This window comes from Heterodontus francisci, chromosome 5 (genome assembly GCF_036365525.1).
Source record: "Heterodontus francisci isolate sHetFra1 chromosome 5, sHetFra1.hap1, whole genome shotgun sequence".
In the NCBI taxonomy this organism is placed as follows: Eukaryota; Metazoa; Chordata; class Chondrichthyes; order Heterodontiformes; family Heterodontidae; genus Heterodontus; species Heterodontus francisci.
Genome location: NC_090375.1, coordinates 128,296,745 through 128,316,370, shown reverse-complemented (window position 1 = coordinate 128,316,370; position 19,626 = coordinate 128,296,745). Strand labels below are relative to the sequence as shown.

Below are 19,626 nucleotides of genomic sequence, written 5' to 3'. Positions count from 1 at the left end.
TATGGATGTTAACTCGCTGGGGGCTTTCTTGTAGTTCAACAGTGCAATGCGCTTAGCGGCTATGACAGGTTCCAGCTCTTCATTATGAGATTGAAACCAGTCTGCATTTCTCCTCGCACTTTTGCCATAGGTGGTCAAAGCTGACTCATAGATGGTGTCTCTGATGTGGGCCCACTTGGTCTCAGCATCCCCTGTGGGAGTGTTTTGAAGGGCTGACACAAGTGAATTTGGAAATTTTTGTAACAGCTGTGGGTGAGAAATTCTGCTCGTGTTGATGCGCGGGTGGCCCTTCTGCTTGGAATGATGCAACTTCTTTGGTCTGAGTCTAACCTTGCTGCATACCAGGGAGTGGTCAGTGTCATCGTCCGCACTGTGGAAGCTGCGTGTGATTTGAACACTGTTTAAGGCGGCTCGCCTTGTGACGATGAGGTCTAGCTGGTGCCAACGACGCGATCTTGGGTGCCCCCATGAAACCTGGTGACAGGGTTTAGTGTGAAAGAACGAGTTGGTGATGCAGAGGTTATGATAGGTACACAACTCAAGCAGTCTCTGCTCATTCTCATTCATCCTTCCAACGCCATAGCGCCCAAGGCAGGAGGGCCATGAGTCATGGTCGGCCCCAACCCTGGCATTAAAATCCCCCAGCAGGAATAGGTGTTCGGTGTTGGGGATGCTGCTAATGAAGTTATGGAGTTCCTCGTAGAACTGATCTTTAGCTTCAGGTGGGGAGCAGAGTGTTGGAGCATAGATGCTGAGTAGGTGTACTGGGCCAGAGGTGGTGAGCAGTCGGATGGACAGTATGCGTTCCGAGCCATTTGAGGGAGGCTCTATCATGCTGAGCAAGGAGTTTCTGATGGCGAAGCCCACTCCATGCTGTCTTGGTTCTTCAGGATCCCTGCCCTGCCAGAAGAAGGTGTAGTCTTGCTCTGCTGAAGATCCACTCGTGGGGAGGTGTGTCTCCTGAAGTGCTGCAATGTCTACATTGAGTCTACTGAGCTCGTTGTTAATGATGGCGGTCTTCCGAGAATCGTTGATTTGTGTAAGGTCTTCCGACAGGCCAGGACACATAGTTCTGACGTTCCAGCTTGCAAAGCGAAGAGCTGGTACCTTATTTCCTTTTTTCGTGTTGTTTGGTGCGGTGTTTCAGTCCACCTTTCGGGCAATGACCCTGAGCTCCAAGCACCCATTGAAGCAGGTAGACTGTGGCGGGACAGAACCTTATTGACCGGGGGCTGCCCGGTTTGAGGCGGGCGGTAGCTGTCCAGTGAGGTGCGATGACCTCTCCCACCGACAAAGGCAACCTGTGGCGCCCAGTTTCTACGCCAATTTATCTGGACTTATAACCCGTAACTGCTGCCTTCCGTGTTGTTTCAGTCGCTGTGAGGCAACTATGGAGTGACCTCTCCATGGCGCATGCCTGGGCGAATTTATGGAGGTTGAGAGTTGCCCAGTCGTCAAAACCCCCCTCTCAGCCTTTCTGGTGGGGTCCAAAGGAGTGCAGAGCACGACGTTTGGCACCGGTATGGCTGCAGGAACTGCCGGAAACATGTCAAAGGTGACACATGATCGCCTACGGGGTTCCGCTCCGGATTTTCTGTTAGGGTTTACTCCCTTAGCCTTGGTCTCTCCCGAGACGCCAACAAGGCAGTGGGGTTGTTAGGACCCCGACACAGGTGTAGGATGATGCCGGTGGGAGGAGGGGATGCGAGGGGGAGCTGGGAAGGGGGCTTTAAGGGGGTGGGGGGGGGTGGTTGTGAGGGGGTGAGCTGAGAGGGTGGAGCAGGGAAGGGGAAGCGGGGGTGGAAAGGGGGGAGGGGGAAGGGAGGGGAAAGCGGGTGCAGGTAATAAACCATTTCCTCAGTTCCCACCATCGACGTCCGGAAAGCTCATCCGCGTCCTTCGGGAGGTGAAGCATCTTTGGGCAGACTTACAAAGGTGGTTATATTCGCTAAGGGTTTTTTGATGTGGTTTAAATAAAGGCATACTGCATTGCCGACAGTGCGCTGCAGATGCTCTCCGAGCCATCTCCTGCGGGCGCTTTGAAGTTGATGTACTACAAATAAATAACCCCAAGGAAGCAGTTAACCCCTAAAATTACCTTCTTAATGATTTATTTTACTTAGAGTGGTAACATGATTAGACAATAAGCATAAATATATATTTTTATGTAAATTTAAAAGTGTATATATTATTAAATGAAGTAACATTCTACCTCTGTTCCTACCACTCAGAAATCCCATTATTTAGGATCCCATTATTTTAAAAATGGTCTACTGTCCACAAACAAGTATATGCATGCAAGACATAATGAGATAGAATGGTCCAGATTTTGTTGGAAAACTGAACAACTCACACCGTTAATAATGCATTAATTGGCCAGCAACTTGTGACATGGAGGAATTGCCAATCGCCACAAGTTGCTGGCTGGTTTCCATTGCTTTACCATCAGATTTGCAAAAACAGCATCTCACCCCTAAACTCATCATTTTCCCATTAATTGCCTATTAACCTCACCACAGAAAATTAAGTCTAGTAATTAACAGTGTAAGTATGCCATGAGATGCCTTGCGCCAGCAAAATCTGGGCAATAGTAAAATTTTATGGATAATATTCCCTTATTCTATCCATTGATGTTTTCATCAGCACAAAAGCTGCCCAATTATGCAAACTGCTTTATAAGATTAAAGCATGTTAACCAATAAGTCATGAAAGAATAGTTCCAACATTTATTTATTCATAAATTACCTCTTCATAGCAGGCAGAGTATTGCTTTTGAGCCTCCACTAGCTCTTTTTGCAAAATACACAGTTTGTTTTCTTTCTGATGAATCTGTAAGCAAAAGGGAAGATAGTTTAAGAGTACAATTTTTCTTTTGAAGTCTTTATCCCAAACTACAAATACTGGCCCATCAATACCTAGTTTTAATACTATACTTTTTCTATTAAAAATATTGAAAATAATTCACTGCTGAACAATGTCTGCATTTTTGTTTTCCAATGTTTCAACTCAAGATAGACATAAAAATACACAAATTCTGTTTCTATTCAGAATGATAAAGTATCTGATGTAGTGACTAATAACCCACTCTATATGCTGAAAGTTTACCTATGGTTTCAATAACAACTGTAGAAATGCAATTTTTCAGAATGTGACTCAGTCGGTGTAAATTAGATATTAGTTTCTATCAGTACACAGGGTGAATGAACCGTTTAGAAGCTCCTGCAATAACTGCACCTTTAGCAGCGTGAAAGGCTTTCATTTCCCCATTTTCTAAACACAGAAAAATGTATGCCTACAATTCAGAATATTGAATGTCTTATGGAAAGTGAAAGGTCATTTGTAACTGTCCACAGGATTGATGGAGTTAAGATAGCTCCTTGACCTTCACCCTGCACTCGTGAAGTATAGTCTCAGATGACAGAGCATCATGCAAGTTTTTGGAGACTGTCCTTTTCATTCCTTTTCACATTTAGCTTTGTTCCTATGTGTGCTCATAATTGTACGTCAAGAATTAATTACCTCAAGTCTTCCCTCATTAAATAGCAGTCCTTTAATACTGCTCATTGTCTGTAATTTGCATAAATCAAACAATTCTGTCCTTTTAAAAAATATTTTTAAGCTGATCCAGTTGAATGATTGCTTCAGAGACTGATATAAACATCAAGGTCATACCTAATGAATATATATATATTATTTAAAATGATGAACATAATCTACAGTAGAAACAAAGTCTACAACCTTTGCATTTCAAACATAGCTCTCTTGTAAACATCTAAATAATTTCACACAATCCGTGTGGAATCTCAACTTATTGGAAATAGCAAATCACAACAAATATTTTAAATTTGGTTTATTTGAGATTGGTAAGTTATATCAGCTATTTCCCAGACAAAACTAATGTTTCTTACATGAAATTAATATGTCTAAAGAAAACACTGCTTTTCTTCTTTTGGAAACACATTTCATCTTCAAGAAATTGTGTTATAACTAAGGGGTGACTCTCTTTTACCCTCTCTCCATTGTCAAGAAGACCCTAACCTGCCAAGAATGAGGCATATTAATTTTGTCATATGAGCATTAATTTTAAACTGTGCTGGAGTGAACAAATGACTTGTTAAAGAGATCACCAGACCTTTGACTGGAGGACATTTGCATACTGAGAGACAGTGCTTGTGGAGACAAAGGACTACTCCCTGGTCCAATTGACCCAAATGGATTTAGATCACTAGACACTGAAGGTCTAAGGCAGAGCATTCAAGGGGCTGCTAAGATGATACAATCTACAAAGACAGGACTGGTCACATGACTAACCGGCTGGTCCAGGCTTTAAATGAGACACAGGGCAGTTTGAATTCAGAAGGCAGTTTGCAACTGAAGCTGGAAGAAGGAAGACTTTTTCCTGGCTGTCTCTCTCTTGCTTTCTCCCAAGCCACAGAAGACATGTAAACCTCAAGGGAGAAAAGACTCCTACATCGAAACAAGTTGAAGCCTGCACTGCGCCCCAACTAACAGCAAGACTCACGGGCAACCAAAGACTCCACATTGAACTTAAAGGACTGTAACTATAATCCAGATATTGCCTCAGACCTTTCCCCTTTATTCTTTTCTACTTTTTCTGTCTCTATCTGCTTGTGCGTTTATTGCATAAGCATGCTAGTGTGGTTGCGTCGCATATTCGTAGTTCTTAACTGAATTAGAGTTTAAGATTAATAAATTTCCACTTTTCTTATTTAAATCTAACAAAACCTGTTTGATTTCCAGGCCTTGCAACTGGAAGGCAGTGAACAAGGATTCACTGAGAAGGAGCTAAAAACACAGTGTTTTAAAATTAAACCCTTTTAAGGTTAAACCAGGCAAAGGCTGAGAGGGAACACCTAGACCAGAATTTTACAGTGGGCGGACGGGAGCCGGACTCCGACGTAAATGTCGGTGATGAACCTGCTTCCGCCTAGCCTGGGAATCCATCCCGTATTTTACGGGTCTTTAATTGGCCCGAGGCAAGACTTTCACCCACTTGAGGGAGGAGATCCCGCCTCAGTGAGCTGCTGGCCAATCAGCGGGCCAGCAGCTCTTAGTCTCAGCAGCGCCACCAGGAGTGGTGGCCACTGCTGGGACTGCAGCCCAGCCAATGCCATGGACCCAAGAGAGTGGGTAAATTTGGGTTGCCTCACCAGGGGGATCGGTCGTGCCCTGGTGAGGCTAGGGTGGTTGTTTGCGTGGGGGGGGCGTCTTGGATCCCAGGAGTGGGTTAGGAGGTGGGGGCAGACCTCGAATCGGGCACCCTGTCCCCGGCACACCCGCTTGCCACGGGTAAAATACCCATGGAGGCAGACGAGGGCCCTTAAGTGGCCGTTAAGTGGCCACTTAAGGGTCTTGATTGGCCTCGGGCAGTCGGGCCGTTTCCCACCCCCACGGCTGACCTCCGTAAGCTTGTTCGGAGGTGGAACCGGGGAGGGTAGGCCTCCCAGAGCCCGCTGCTCAATTTTACTCCACCCCCACGCCACCATCCAACCCGCTGGGGCAGCGTAAAATTCCGGCCCTAGATTCCTTCTCACCTGGTCGTAACACCATTTTATCGTATCAAAACATCTTTTCTACAAAGATGCTTAAAAACGTTCATTGCATCTTAAAGCTGGGATAATATTTTGGAGATACTTATCAAAAATATTTCAAAATCTGAAAAAACATGCACCAATTTGCATCAGAATTTGTGATCACATTTGGATAAGTGTGAGATTTAAAGTTGACAGCTTAATATCAATATAAACATGGTTAAAATGTTCACAATAGGCAGGCAGTAGATCACACATAATTTTAGTCTAAAACCAATTTCAGATTTATATTTATGCATGAACAGATGACCAAAAAAGGGAAGGGAATGTGGTTGGCCTATAATTGTTTAAACTGTTAAGTTTTTAATGAGAGAATTGTTTTATTAAAAAACCAAGTAATCAGTTAAAAAGGCTGATCAGTAAGCAGTTATGTGTAGCACAGTGCTTCCTTTTTAAGTGGGAACTTCCAATGTTGATTCAATGCAAGTCAAGTAAAAGATACGTAAATAATAATGTCAAAAGTCAGTCTGTATTGCCTATGTAAAAATCTGTTCTTTTCCATTTTATTTTTAGTGTAAAAATTGGGAGAAAATCAGTAGGGAAAAAATTGGATCACAAAGGAAACTTAATTAATTTGGAGAAAATCAGTAAAAATGTTTGAAGCATTGCTAAAACACAAGAAAACAAGCATGGTATTTTTGTCTGAAAAAAGTGTAGTCAACCTAAATGATAACTCACAATTATTTACACAGTTCATAGACACCATCAGATTCTCACTTAATCCCCAGAAACAGTTTTTGTTCCAAATTCAAAGTAAAACCAAAGAACCGATAATTATTGTTGTGGATCCAACCACTTACTTGACCCTATCATAGTGGGATAACACAAATTGTTGCCGATTATACACAGGGAAATAGTTGCGATCTTATTTTTAGTAAACAATGTCATGATGTGTGACCCGAGACAACTTTTGATTGATGATCTTATTATTTAGGGACTATTAGTGTGGTCATTTTGGCAATGCGTCGCAGTCCTTGTTCTGTACATAACTAGAAATAAAGACTGACATTCAAAGCATACCAAACTCTCAGCAATACCTAAAGATGGTCCAGATCCCCTTGATAAAAAATCTAAACTACACAGCCAATGTTCCTTTTTCTGAAGAAATCATGTGCATAACTGTCTGCTCAGCACAGCCATGACAGGAAGACACATATACACAATATGCACAAGCTAAGATGCACCTGATTTTTGATAAGAAAACAATGTAAAATTTCAAGCCGATTCCACAATGTTCAATTGCAATACCATCGCTGAATCCCCCACAATCAACATCCTGGGGGTTACCATTGACTAGAAACTGAACTGGACCAGCTACACAAATAATGTGACTACAAGAGCAGGTCAGAGGCTGGGAATTCTGTGGCTAGTAACTCACCTACTGACTCCCCAAAGCCTATCCACCACCTACAAGGCACAAGTCAGGAGCGTGATGGAATACTCTCCACTTGCCTGGATGAGTGCAGCTCAAGAAGCTCGACACCATCCAGGACAAAGTAGCCCGCTTGATTGGCACCCCATCCACTACCTTCAACCTTCACTCCCTTCATCACTGATGCACAGTGGCAGCAGTGTGTACCATCTACAAGGTGCACTGCAGCAACTCATCAAGGCTCCTTCAACAGCACCTTCTACCACCTGGACAAGGGCAGCAAATGCATGGGAACACCAACACCTGCAAGTTCCCCTCCAAGCCATCCTGACTTAGAACTCTACGAACATACAAATTAGGAGCAGCAGTAGGCCACTCGTCCCCTCATGGCTGATCTGATTGTAGCCTCAACTCCACATTCCCGCCCACCCGATAACCTTTCACCCCCTTGCTTATCACGAATCTATCTACCTCTGCCTTAAAAATATTTAAAGACTCTGCTTCCACTGCCTTTTGAGGAAGAGAGTTCCAAAGACTTACGACCCCTGGAGAGAAAAAATTTCTCCTCATCTCTGTCTTAAATGGGCGACCCCTTATTTTTAAACAGTGATTCTTGTTCGAGATTCTCCCGCAAGGGGAAACATCCTTTCCATATTCACCCTGTCAAGACCCCTCAGGATCTTATATGTTTCAATCTTACTCTTCTAAACTCCAGCAGATACAAGCCTAGCCTGTCCAAACATTCCTCAAAAGACAACCTCCCCATTCCAGGTATTAGTCCAGTAAACCTTCTCTGACCTGCTTCCAACACATTTACATCCTTCCTTAAATAAGGAAACCGACATTGTACACAGTACTCCAGATGTGGTCTCATCAATGCCCTGTATAACTGAAGCTTCCCTACCTTTTGTATTCAATTCTCTTCGCAATAAATTATAACATTCTATTAGCTTTCCTAATTACTTGCTGTACCTGCATACTAACCTTTAGCGATTCATGCACTAGGACACCCAGATCCCTCTGCATCTCAGAGCTCTGCAATCTCTTACCATTTAGATAATATGCTTCTTTTTTATTCTTCCTGCCTAAATGGACAATTTCCCACTTTCCCACATGATACTCCATTTGCCAGTTATTTGCCCACTTACTTAACCTATTTATATCCCTTTGTAGCCCCCTTATGTCCTCTTCACACATTACTTTCCTACCTATCTTTGTGTTATTAGCAAATTTAGCAACCATACCTTTGGCCCCTTCATCCAAGTCTTTTATATAAATTGTAAAAAGTTGAGGCCCCAGCACAGATCCCTGTGGCACACCACTCGTTACATTTTGCTAGCCAGAAAATGACCCATTTATGCCTACTCTCTGTTTCCCGTTAACTAGCCAATCTTCTATCCATGACATAATGTTACCCCCTACACTATGAGCTTTTATTTTCCGCAATAACCTTTGATGTGGCACCTTATCAAATGCCTTCTGGAAATCTAAGTACAGTCCATACACTGGTTCCCTTTATCCACAGCACATGTTACTTCATCAAAGAACTCCATTGAATTGGTAACCATATCGCCATTGTTTCACTGTCTCTGGGTCAAAATCTTGGAACTCACTTCTTAACAGCACTATTGGTGTACGTACACCCCAAGGACTGCAGTGGTTCACAATGGCATCTCACCACCACCTTCTCAAGGGCAATTGGGGATGGGCAATAAATGCTGGCCGAGCCAGCGATGCCCACATCCCACGACTGAATAAAAAAAAGTCACCTGGTCAGGATGGCTTGCATCCCAGGTTGCTAACGGAAGTGGGGATGGAGCTTGTCATAATCTTCCAATCTTCCCTGGATAGGGGGTGATGCCAGAGGACTGGAGAGTGGCAAATATGGCACCCTTCTTCAAGAGCGGGTATAAGGGCAGTCCTGGCAACTACAGGCCAGTTATCAATATTTGGGTAAATAAAGTCCCCCAATATCACTACTGTATAGTTTTTGCACATCTCTGTGATTTCCCTGCAGATTTGCTCCTCTATATCTCTTTCACTATATACAGGCCTGTAGCATACCCCTGGTAGCGTGATCATACCCTTTTTGCTCCTCAACTTTAACCAAATGGATTCTATCCTTGCCTCTTCAAGGACATCCTTCCTTTCCAGAACTGCAATGTCTTCCCTAATTAGGACTGCCAGCCCACTGTAGCTCACCAAAATTATTGAGTGGTAAGGTTGTAGAAACGATAATCAGGGAAAATATCAAAAGACACTTAGAGAGGTTCGAGTTAAATAAGGATAACCAGCACAGATTTGTAAAAGGCAGATCCTGCTTGCCTAATCCAGTTAAATTTTTTGATGAAGTAACAGTTAAGGTTGAAGAAGATAAAGTGGAGGATGTTGTTATTTGGATTTTAAGAAAGCATTTGATAAGGTACCACATAAAAGGCGGGTTAACAAAATTGAGGCTCATGGAATACGAGGGTCAGTGCCCAATTGGATAAAAAAAAAAGGCTTAAGGACAGAAAACACTGAGTCATAGTAAATGGTTGCTTTTCGGACTGGAAGATGGTAGACAGTGGTGTTCCCCAAGGGTCAGTGCTGGGACCACTGCTTTTTTTGCTATCTATAAATGACTTAGATCTTGAAATACAGAGTCGAATCTCAAAATATGCTGATGACCACCAAATGTGGAGGTGTGACAAACAGTGAGGACGATGTGAACTGTCTGCAGTAGGACATAGATAGGCTAGCAGAATGGGCAGAGTGGTGGCAAATGGAATTTAATACAGACATGTGTGAGATGATGCATTTTGGCAGAAGGAATAGGGAGAGGCAATATATACTTAATGGCACAGTTCCAGGGTGTGCAGTAACAGAGGGACCTGGGGGTGCATGTGTATAGATCTTTGAAGGTGACAGGAGATATTGAAATAATGGTTAGTAAAGCATGTGGGATCTTGGGCTTTATAAATAGAGGCATTGAGTACAATAGCAGGGAAGTTATGCTGAACCTTTAGAAAGCTCTGGTTAGGCCCCAGTTGGAATACTGCACCCAGTTCTGGTCATCACACTTTGGGAAGGATGTGAGGTGTTAACGGAAGTGTCTCTGTGTTTTGTTAAATATATTTTTGAGGATTCATTTTTGAAAGATTGGAGAAATGTTAATCTTTAGTGTTTTCAAAAGAAGTCATGTAAAGGCCACTTGACTTTGAAAAACAGTCCCTGCAAATGTTTTTTTAAAAGGGGTACTGAGAGAAAAGATAAGGCTGAAGCATTTGCAACAATCTTCAGCCAGAAGTGCCGAGTTGATGATCCATCTCGGCCTCCTCCTGAAGTCCCCAGCATCACAGATGCCAGACTTCAGCCAATTCGATTCACTCCGCGTGATATCAAGAAACGACTGAAGGCACTGGATACTGCAAAAGCTATGGGCCCTGACAATATTCCAGCAATAGTACTGAAGACCTGTGCTCCAGAACTAGCCACGCCCCTAGCCAAGCTGTTCCAGTACAGCTACAACACTGGCATCTACCCTGCAATGTGGAAAATTGCCCAGCTATGTCCTGTAGACAAAAAGCAGGACAAGTCCAACCCGGCCAATTACCGCCCCATCAGCCTACTCTCAATCATCAGTAAAGTGATGGAAGGTGTCCTCAACAGTGCCATCAAGCGGCACTTGCTTAGCAATAACCTGCTCAGTGACGCTCAGTTTGGGTTCCGCCAGGGCCACTCAGCTCTTGACCTCATTACAGTCTTGGTTCAAACATGCACAAAAGAGCAGAACTCAAGAGGTGAGGTGAGAGTGACTGTCCTTGACATCAAGATAGCATTTGACTGAGTATGGCATCAAGGAGCCCTAGCAAAACTGAGGTCAATGGGAAACAGGGGAAAAACCCTCCATTGGCTGGAGTCATACCTAGCACAAAGGAAGATGGTTGTGGTTGTTGGAGGTCAATCATCTGAGCTCCAGGACATCACTGCAGGAGTTCCTCAGGGTAGTGTCCTAGGCCCAACCATCTTCAGCTGCTTCATCAATGACCTTCCTTCAATCATAAGGTCAGAAGTGGGGATGTTCGCTGATGATTGCACAATGTTCAGCACCATTTGTGACTCCTCAGATACTGAAGCAGTCCATGTACAAATGCAGCAAGACCTGGACAATATCCAGGTTTGGACTGAGAAGTGGCAAGTGACATTCGCGCCACACAAGTGCCAGGCAATGACCATCTCCAACAAGAGAGAATCTAACCATCTCTTCTTGACGTTCAACGGCATTACCATCGCTGAATCCCCCACTATCAACATCCTAGGGGCTACCATTGACCAGAAACTGAACTGGAGTAGCCATATAAATACCGTGGCTACAAGAGCAGGTCAGAGGCTAGGAATCCTGAGGCGAGTAACTCATCCCCGGACTCCCCAAAGCCTGTCCACCATCTACAAGGCACAAGTTAGGAGTGCGATGGAATAGTCTCCACTTGCCTGGATGGGTGCAGCTCCAACAATACTCAAGAAGTTCGATACCATCCAGGACAAAGCAGCCCACTTGATTGGCACCCCATCTGCAAACATTCATTCCCTCCACCACCGACGCACAGTGGCAACAGTGTGTACCATCTACAAGATGCACTGCAGCAATGCACCAAGGCTCCTTAGACGGCACCTTCCAAACCTGCGACCTCTACCAACTAGAAGACAAGGGCAGCAAATACATGGGAACACCACCACCTGCAAGTTCCCCTCCAAGTCACACACATTCCTGACTTGGAACTATATCGCCGTTCCTTCACTGTCGCTGGGTCAAAATACTGGAACTCCCTTCCTAACAGCACTATGGGTATACCTACCCCAAATGGACTGCAGCGGTTCAAGAAGGCAGCTCACCACCACCTTCTCAAGGGTAATTAGGGATGGGCAATAAATGCTGGACTGGCCAGCGTCGCCAACATCACATGAATAGATTAAAATAAAGGTCTAGAGAGGAAAGCAAGCCTTTCCAGGAAACCACCGGATTTCCAGCAACAACAAACCTTTCCGGGAAACCACCTGACTTTCAACTCAATAAACAACAGAGAACTTTGGACACCTGGAGTAGTTGTTTACGAAGAAGTGAGAGGTCAAGATTGATGGAGGTCAAAAGGTTGACCTCCTGTTTTCAGTTTTGCTTTTGAATTGTTTTGAGTTGGGGTTGAACTGTATAAAAAGGGAGAGAACTTCCAAGGAGAGATGAGAATTCCCAAGGAAGGAGAGAAGACCACAAACCAGCTCAGCTTTCCAGCACTTCTCTAAAAGACCCTGAGAAGTCCACTGGGCCAACTCAACTCATCTCCTGTCTTTAAAAAAATGCCTGTTAAATTAATTCTCAACGCTGCCTGAAAATAACTGCTCTAAAAGATCCCAGTGACCCATCTACGTATACTTGGAGGCCAGACTGTATGCCAGTTTTGGAACACAACATATCTCATCTGCTGTCACTTCAAGAATGAGCAAGTATTCAGCCCAGGTGTTTCTTTTTGTCTGTAATACAGCTATAAACAAATCCCTGTATTTTTCTGGTTAACCGGTGTATGTGTAGGTGAGTGTGTGGAGCTAAGGTAAAAAGGGTACTTTAATATTTCAATCTGTGTGCTTATGCTTTACTTCATTACTGGTTAAGACTTGTTTTATAATAAACTGATAATTTTGTAGTTTATTAAAGAAACCTGGTTGGTGTGTTTTATTCTGGGAAAAATAGAGTATATGATTGACCGTATTGGTAAGTGGGAAAATTTAAATATATGTTGTGCCCTGTGGAGAAGTGGGACTGGAATGAATAGTGTATTCCTCCAGCCTCAGTCCTAATAGAGGGTCCTTCAGAGGGGACAGAGGAGATTTACTAGAATAGTTCCAGGGATGGAGGATTTTAGTTACAATGTTAGGTTGGAAAAACTAGGTTTGTTCTCCTTATAACAAAGGAGATTGAAGGGAGATTTAATAGAAGTGTACAAGATTATGACAGGCTTAGATAAGTTAGACAAGAAAAAACTGTTCCCATCAACAAATTGTACAAAGACTAGGGGGCACAGATTGAAAGTTTTCGGGAAAAGTTGCAGGGGGAATGAAGAAGCACTTTTTTAAGCAGTGGGTGGTAATGACCTAGAAATCGCTGCTCACAAGGGTGATGGAAGCAGAGACGATCAATGACTTTAAGCTGAAGTTGGATGGCCACCTGAGAGAAATAGACTTGCAGGGCTACAGTGATCGAACCAGGGCATGGGACTGACTTCATAGCTCTGTGGAAAGCCAGTATGGGCTCGATGGGCCGAATGGCCTCCTTCTGTGCCATAAATGATTCTATGACTCTATGCAAACCTTGACAGTGAGCAACAGTAATGATGTGAGGATGGAGGATATCACAGTTAAGCTTAATTCTGTCCTCACCCAACATCCACAGAGGACATTTCTAGCAGTGAGTCAGAAAATGTGCAAGAAAAAGAATTCTGGCAAATTATTCTCTCCTTAGCCCAGAGGAAATCAAACCAGTTGCGACAGGCCAAATGCCACCACAGCTGAGATCAGCTAACTCAGCACAGGCCATAGATTAAATTCAGTGGCTTTGTGTTCTGTCTGGTTCAGCAGTTGTGCACTATTACACCTATGTTAGTATATAGATTCTCTGATTATTATAACTAATATGACTGAAAACTGTTGCGATGAGCACTTTTTAAAATTCATATTGCCTCAATTGTTGAAATACATCTACTGATCTGACTTTGCCCCCTTTTTTGTTTGTATTTCCCTGGATTATATTCCCTAGTATTCTGCGTCTGGTCCTCTGAAAATGCTGATTTTGGGGTGACCGTCCTAAGGCATTGTGAAGTGAGTTAACTTTATCTCCTTTACTACAGGATCAAGTCCTGCACCTTCCTGGTTTACATGGCTCAACTACTCACTAGATAAACCAGCTGCTCACTAGATAAATTATTTGAGCCATCAGGAGTGTCCCAGTGATAATTTGTAAGGTAACAACATTTTACATCATTTTAGGAAGTACAGATATTGGGCCAATATATGGCAGATGAAGATTACTCAATATCATCATTCTAAAGCGTAGAAAGTTTTTCAATCCTCAACCTCTTCTCCCAGATAGACCAATCACCCTCCTTGTTTCATTCCTCCCAGGATTTAAAACGGAGTCCAAAAAAGGGATAAATAGAAAAAAATAGCTGACAAACAGTTTCTTCCTCAAATGAGGCAAATAGATAACTAGAAGGATAGGGGAGAAGGGAATTATGTTGAGGGGGCATCAGGCCTCTCAACATTTGTCCTTCAGGACAGCAGGTGGAAAGAGGAGAGTGGATGGAAGGGCCAGGGGGATGACAGCAGAGCAAGGAGGTGCAAAGAATACAGGGCATGAAGAGGTAGTTCAAAAAAGAGGTAGGCTGTAACCTAGATGGAAGTGAGGAGGTGTAGAAAATGAATTAGTTTTGTGAAGGTAAATTTTTTTTTTAGTTTAGTTTAGAGATACAGCACTGAAACAGGCCCTTCGGCCCACCAAGTCTGTGCCGACCATCAACCACCCATTTATACTAATCCTCCACTAATTCCATATTCCTACCACATCCCCACCTGTCCCTATATTTCCCTACCACCTACCTCCACTAGGGGCAATTTATAATGGTCAATTTACCTACCAACCTGCAAGTCTTTTGGCTGTGGGAGGAAACCGGAGCACCCGGAGAAAACCCACGCAAACACAGGGAGAACTTGCAAATTGGTTGGGGACATGGGAGTAAAAGGATGAAGGAAACATGAGAGATTGGGGTAGGGGATGGAAAGGGAGTCACTGAAAGCCATATTATCCCTGAATCAATGGAAAGGAAAATTGGGTGAGGTGTATAAAGGCAGCTAATCTGCTGTCATCAAGTTTTGCACCAAAGTTAAATTCTATTTCCCCTCCCATTTATTATGCTATGAGGGATTGACTGGTAAAGGACCAAGTTTTGAATCTGTTCCAACTGTGAAAGTGTTGTTTTAGAAACTTCTTGGCATGGCCCCAATGAAAATGCTGCCAATAATGAGAAAAAATTAAATAAAATTGCTCTCAGGAGGCCTAAGCAACATACGGTGGGAAAAACCGTGCAGCTGTCACTTTACAATGCAAAATCTTCAAAGGGACCTACTCCATTTAGGATGTTAGCCTTTTCATTTGCATCTGAAAGTTGAGTGAATGAAAATAAAGCCACATTTCACGAAAGCCAAATATAGAATTTATTTGTTACTTGTTGGATAATACATTTATGGAATTGAAATTTGTGTGTAATTCTTTTACTATCGTTTTTACAGGTAAATCTCATCCTCCCTGCAGGGAGCTATGCTCAAAGACAGCATAGATGAGCGTGTGGAGGCTAGTGTTGTAGCTCTATCTCCTGGCAATACTCCCTTCAATGAAAATTTCTGCTAGGAGAATGGGATCACTACATTTTTCGTAGATCATATGGTATAGATAGATCAACAGAAAACTGTAATGGTTTCATGTATAATGCGGGCTATTGTTATAGACCCTAAGTCAACGATGCTAACTAATGCTTCTAATATTTTATTTTTATTGGTTCATGGGATGTGAGCATAGCTTGAACCGTCAGCATTTATTGCCCATCCCAAATTGCCTTTGAGAAGGTGGTGGTAAGCTGCCTTCTTGAACTGCTGCCTGTCCTTGTGGTATAGGTACACCCGCCATGCTATTAGAGAGTGAGTTCTAGAATTTTGACCCAGCGATAGTGAAGAAATAGCAATATATTTTCAAGTCAGGATGGTGTGTGACTTGGAGAGGAACATGCAGGTGGTGGCATTCCCATGTGTCTGCTGCCCTTGTCCATCTAGGTGGTAAAGGTTGCGGGTTTGGAAGGTACTGTTGAAAGATCCTTGGTGACTTGCTGCAGTGCATCTTGTATATGGTACACGCTGTTGCCACTGTGCTTCGGTGGTGGAGGGAGTGAATGTTTAAGGTGGTGGATGGGGTGCCAAACAGGTTGCTTTATCCTGGATGGTGTTGAGTTTCTTGAGTGTTGCTGGAACGGTACTCATTGAGACAATTGGGAAATAGTCCCACTATATTCAGAAACAGGTCATTCTACAAATCTTTCAGAAATCAGGATCCCCTGCCTTCATATGGAGATGCTTTCCTCTTGAATTATGACAGTTGTTACCTTATTACCAGCTGCCTTCTTGGTATCTCTGAGAGTTTCATTTGCTCTGTTTAAGGACTCATGTTGTTTCAGAATTTGTTCTTCCAGGTTTTGAGATAAATCAGTCTTTTCCACCAGTCTCATCTTCAACATATTTATTTCTAAGTCCAGAGTGTTAACTTGTTCTTCACTATCGCCGACCTAAAAGTAATAAAAAATTATATTTCCATAATTTGTTTTAAAAGATTATAATTAATATACAAATAAAGTATTACTCCACTAAGCCCTGATAAGAGATGTAATTAGAAGGATGGGAGTCCTTCCAAGAGAATTCCATTTGCAAGAGATTGCTACTTGTTAAATCTCTGACTACATTCTTTTAAGTATAGTAAATCTCTTAGGGTAGAAAACCTGCATCTATTTATATATATTTTTTATTTTTACAGTAATATAAATACAATATTGCATTTTATTGTAATACAGATGTCGAAGTGATGTTAATATTTGACCTAGTTATTTAAAAGTAAAAATAATTAGTATGCAAATAAGCTGTGCCAATACGTATCCTTATAAACAAATAGGCTACTTCAAAAAATCTAAAATCCGAGGCAAATTTTCAACACAATTTATTTCAATCTAGTATAATCTGGGGCTAGAATCTATTATTAGGGACGTGGTAACATAATATGATTAGGCAGAGTCAACATGGATTCATGAAAAGAAAATTGTGTATGTCAAATTTGTTAACTGTTTTGAAGTTGTAACTAACAAAGTAGATAAGGGGTAACCAGTGGATGTAGCATATTTGGATTTTCAAAAAGCATTCAATATGATGCCACACAAAAGGTCATTACACAAAGGCTGGCTTTTAAGAGCCCGCTGCCAATCTCGACGTCGAGCTCAAAAAATGGCAGCCTGCCTGTGCGGGCCAAATGCCAAAGAGCGACAAGAATCTCAAGCACGGTGGCTCATTTAAATAGATGGGGCGGCCCGCCCCCTGAATCTGGCAGAGGGGGTGAGCCGTCCGACCCCAGCAATGGCATCAGCTGCCTGGGACGCATAGGATTTGAGGTAATATATTAGCATGGGTGGCAGATTGGTTAACAGACTGTAACTAGCAGAGTACTGCAAGGATCAGTCCTTGGGCCTCAGCTATTTACAATCTATATCAATGACTTTAGTTGAGGGCACTGAGTGTAATGTATTCAAGTTTGCTGATACAAAGTTAGGTGGGAAAATAAGCTGTGAGGAGGATGCAAAGAGGCTGCAAAGGATATCAACAGATTATGTTTTGTGGGCAAGAACATGGCAAATGGAATAGAACAAGACAAAGTGTGAAGTTATCCATTTTGGAAGGGAAAATAGAAGAGCAGAGTATTTTTTTAAATGGTGAGATATTGGGAAATATTGGTATTCAGAAGGAGCTGGATGTCTTTGTACATGAACCACATAAAGGTAACATACAGGTACAGCAAGCAATTAATAAAGCAAATGGTATGTTACAAAAGGATTCAAGTATATGATTGAAGAAGCCTTACTGCAATTGTATATGGACTCGGAGAGACACACCTGGAGTATTGTATATAGTTTTGGTCTCCTTACCCAAGGAACAACATGCCAGCCTTGGAGGGAGTACAACTGTTACAACCGAGGTGGGAGGAGTGCACTGTCTTTTCTAGTTCCACTTTTCCACAGGTCACAACAAAATGTTTACCCAGTTACTGATGTGGTGAATCATATATTCTACTCTTTATCCCAGAATAAAATACACCAACCAGATTTCTTTAATAAACAACAAAATTATCAGTTTATCATCAAACAAGACTTATCCAGTGATGAAGCAAAGCATTAACACACAGATTGAAATATGAAAGTTCCCTTTTTAAATTCCACACACTCACTGAAAAAAATACAGCAATTCTCTCTGCAGTGGTACGTTACAAAAAAAAATGAATATTTTGGCCAAATACTTGCTTGAAGAAAAAAAAAGATATGGAAGGAAGTCATTTGTCCCTTTTGGTCTGGCGTCTGGGTATATGGAGGCAAGTCACTGGGATTTTTTCTAACGCAGTTCATTTCAGGCGGTGCTGAGAATTAATCTGGCAGGTTTTCCCAGCTTCTCAGGAGAGATGCAGCACTAGGGATTTTAGCTCTTCTACACTGGATCTTTGGAGGATTTCTTCAAGGAGGTATAGAGAGAGGTGAGCCGGGTGTTTTTTCCTCAGCAAGTTGATCTCTTAACTATCTTCAAAACAGTTCACACCCAACTGGCTTGAAAACAATATTGAAACGCTAAAACAGAAAGTCAACCTCCTGACCTCCATAAACCTTGATATGTGGCTTTGTGGCTTCTCTGTAAACATGTTCCCCAGGTCACCAAGGTTTCTGTTGTTTACTGAGCTTAAAGCACATGATTTCCAGCACAGATTGTTTTCAAATAACATCTCAGTGTCCTTTCGGTGAACTGTCAACAACAAAGCAAAGTCCAGAATTTATGAAACCTTCAGCCTTCCAATGAATCTGTCTCCACCATTTAAATACGAGTCCTTAAAAAAAAATACTGAGCAAAAATTAGAAGCCCTTTCGTAACACAAAAAAGGTTCACAAAATTGATTTCTGGGATGTGGGCATTATCCGGTGAGGAGAGATTGAATAGACTGGGCCTATATTCCTTGCAATTTGGAAGAATGAGAGATGATCTCATAGAAACGTATAAAATTCTTAAGCAGCATGACAGGGTAGATTATGGATGATGATTCCCCTGGTTGGGGAGTCACGGAGTCAGAGTCACAATCTCAGGATAAGAGATCAGCCATTTAGCATGCACAGAGGCAGCAGTGTGCACCATCTACAAGATGCATTGCAGCAACGCACCAAGGCTCCTTCAACAGCACCTTCCAAACCCACGACTTCTAACACCTAACAAGGGCAGAAGATGTATGGGAACACCACCACCTGCAAGTTCCCTTCCAAGCTACACACCATCCTAACTTGCAACTATATCGCTGTTCCTTCACTGTCACTGGGTCAAAATCCTGGAACTCCCTTCCTAACAGCACTGTGGGTGTACCTACAGCCCTAGGATTCAGCGGTTCAAGAAGGCAGCTCAACACCATCTTCTCAAGGGTAATTAGGGATGGGCAATAAATGCTGGCATAGCCAGCGATGCCCACATCCCCCGAATGAATAAAAAAAGGACCAAGATGAGAAGAAATTTCTTCACTCAAAGGATTCTGGATCTTTGGACTTTGCTACCCCAGAGGGCTTTAGATACTCAGTTGTTGAATGTATTCAAGACTGAGATCAATAAATCTTTTGGATACAAAGGGAATTAAGGATCTGGGGATAGTGCAGGATAGTGGAACTGAGGTAGAAGACCAGCCATGATTAAATTGAACGGAAAAGCAGTTTCAAATGGCCAAATGGTTTACTCCTGCTCCAATTTCCTATGTTTTCTAAAGGAGGAAAGCTTTTGTAATAAGCT

At 42.6% G+C, this 19,626-nt stretch overlaps 1 protein-coding gene across 7 annotated transcripts in view; it reads right to left on the bottom strand.

Moving 5' to 3' along the window:
* LOC137370043 (polyamine-modulated factor 1-binding protein 1-like) overlaps positions 1 to 19,626 on the bottom strand; it is a 719,669-nt gene that overhangs the window by 405,856 nt on the left and 294,187 nt on the right. For all 7 annotated transcript variants that reach the window (XR_010975068.1, XM_068032077.1, XM_068032078.1 and 4 more), the window contains 2 exons: positions 16,164 to 16,343; positions 2,746 to 2,829 (listed from right to left, as the gene is read on the bottom strand). Coding sequence is in view for 6 of the 7 variants with exons in the window: in XM_068032077.1 (XP_067888178.1) it covers positions 2,746 to 2,829; positions 16,164 to 16,343 (264 nt within the window). In the remaining variant the exon portion in view is untranslated. The remainder of the gene's footprint in view (positions 1 to 2,745; positions 2,830 to 16,163; positions 16,344 to 19,626) is intronic.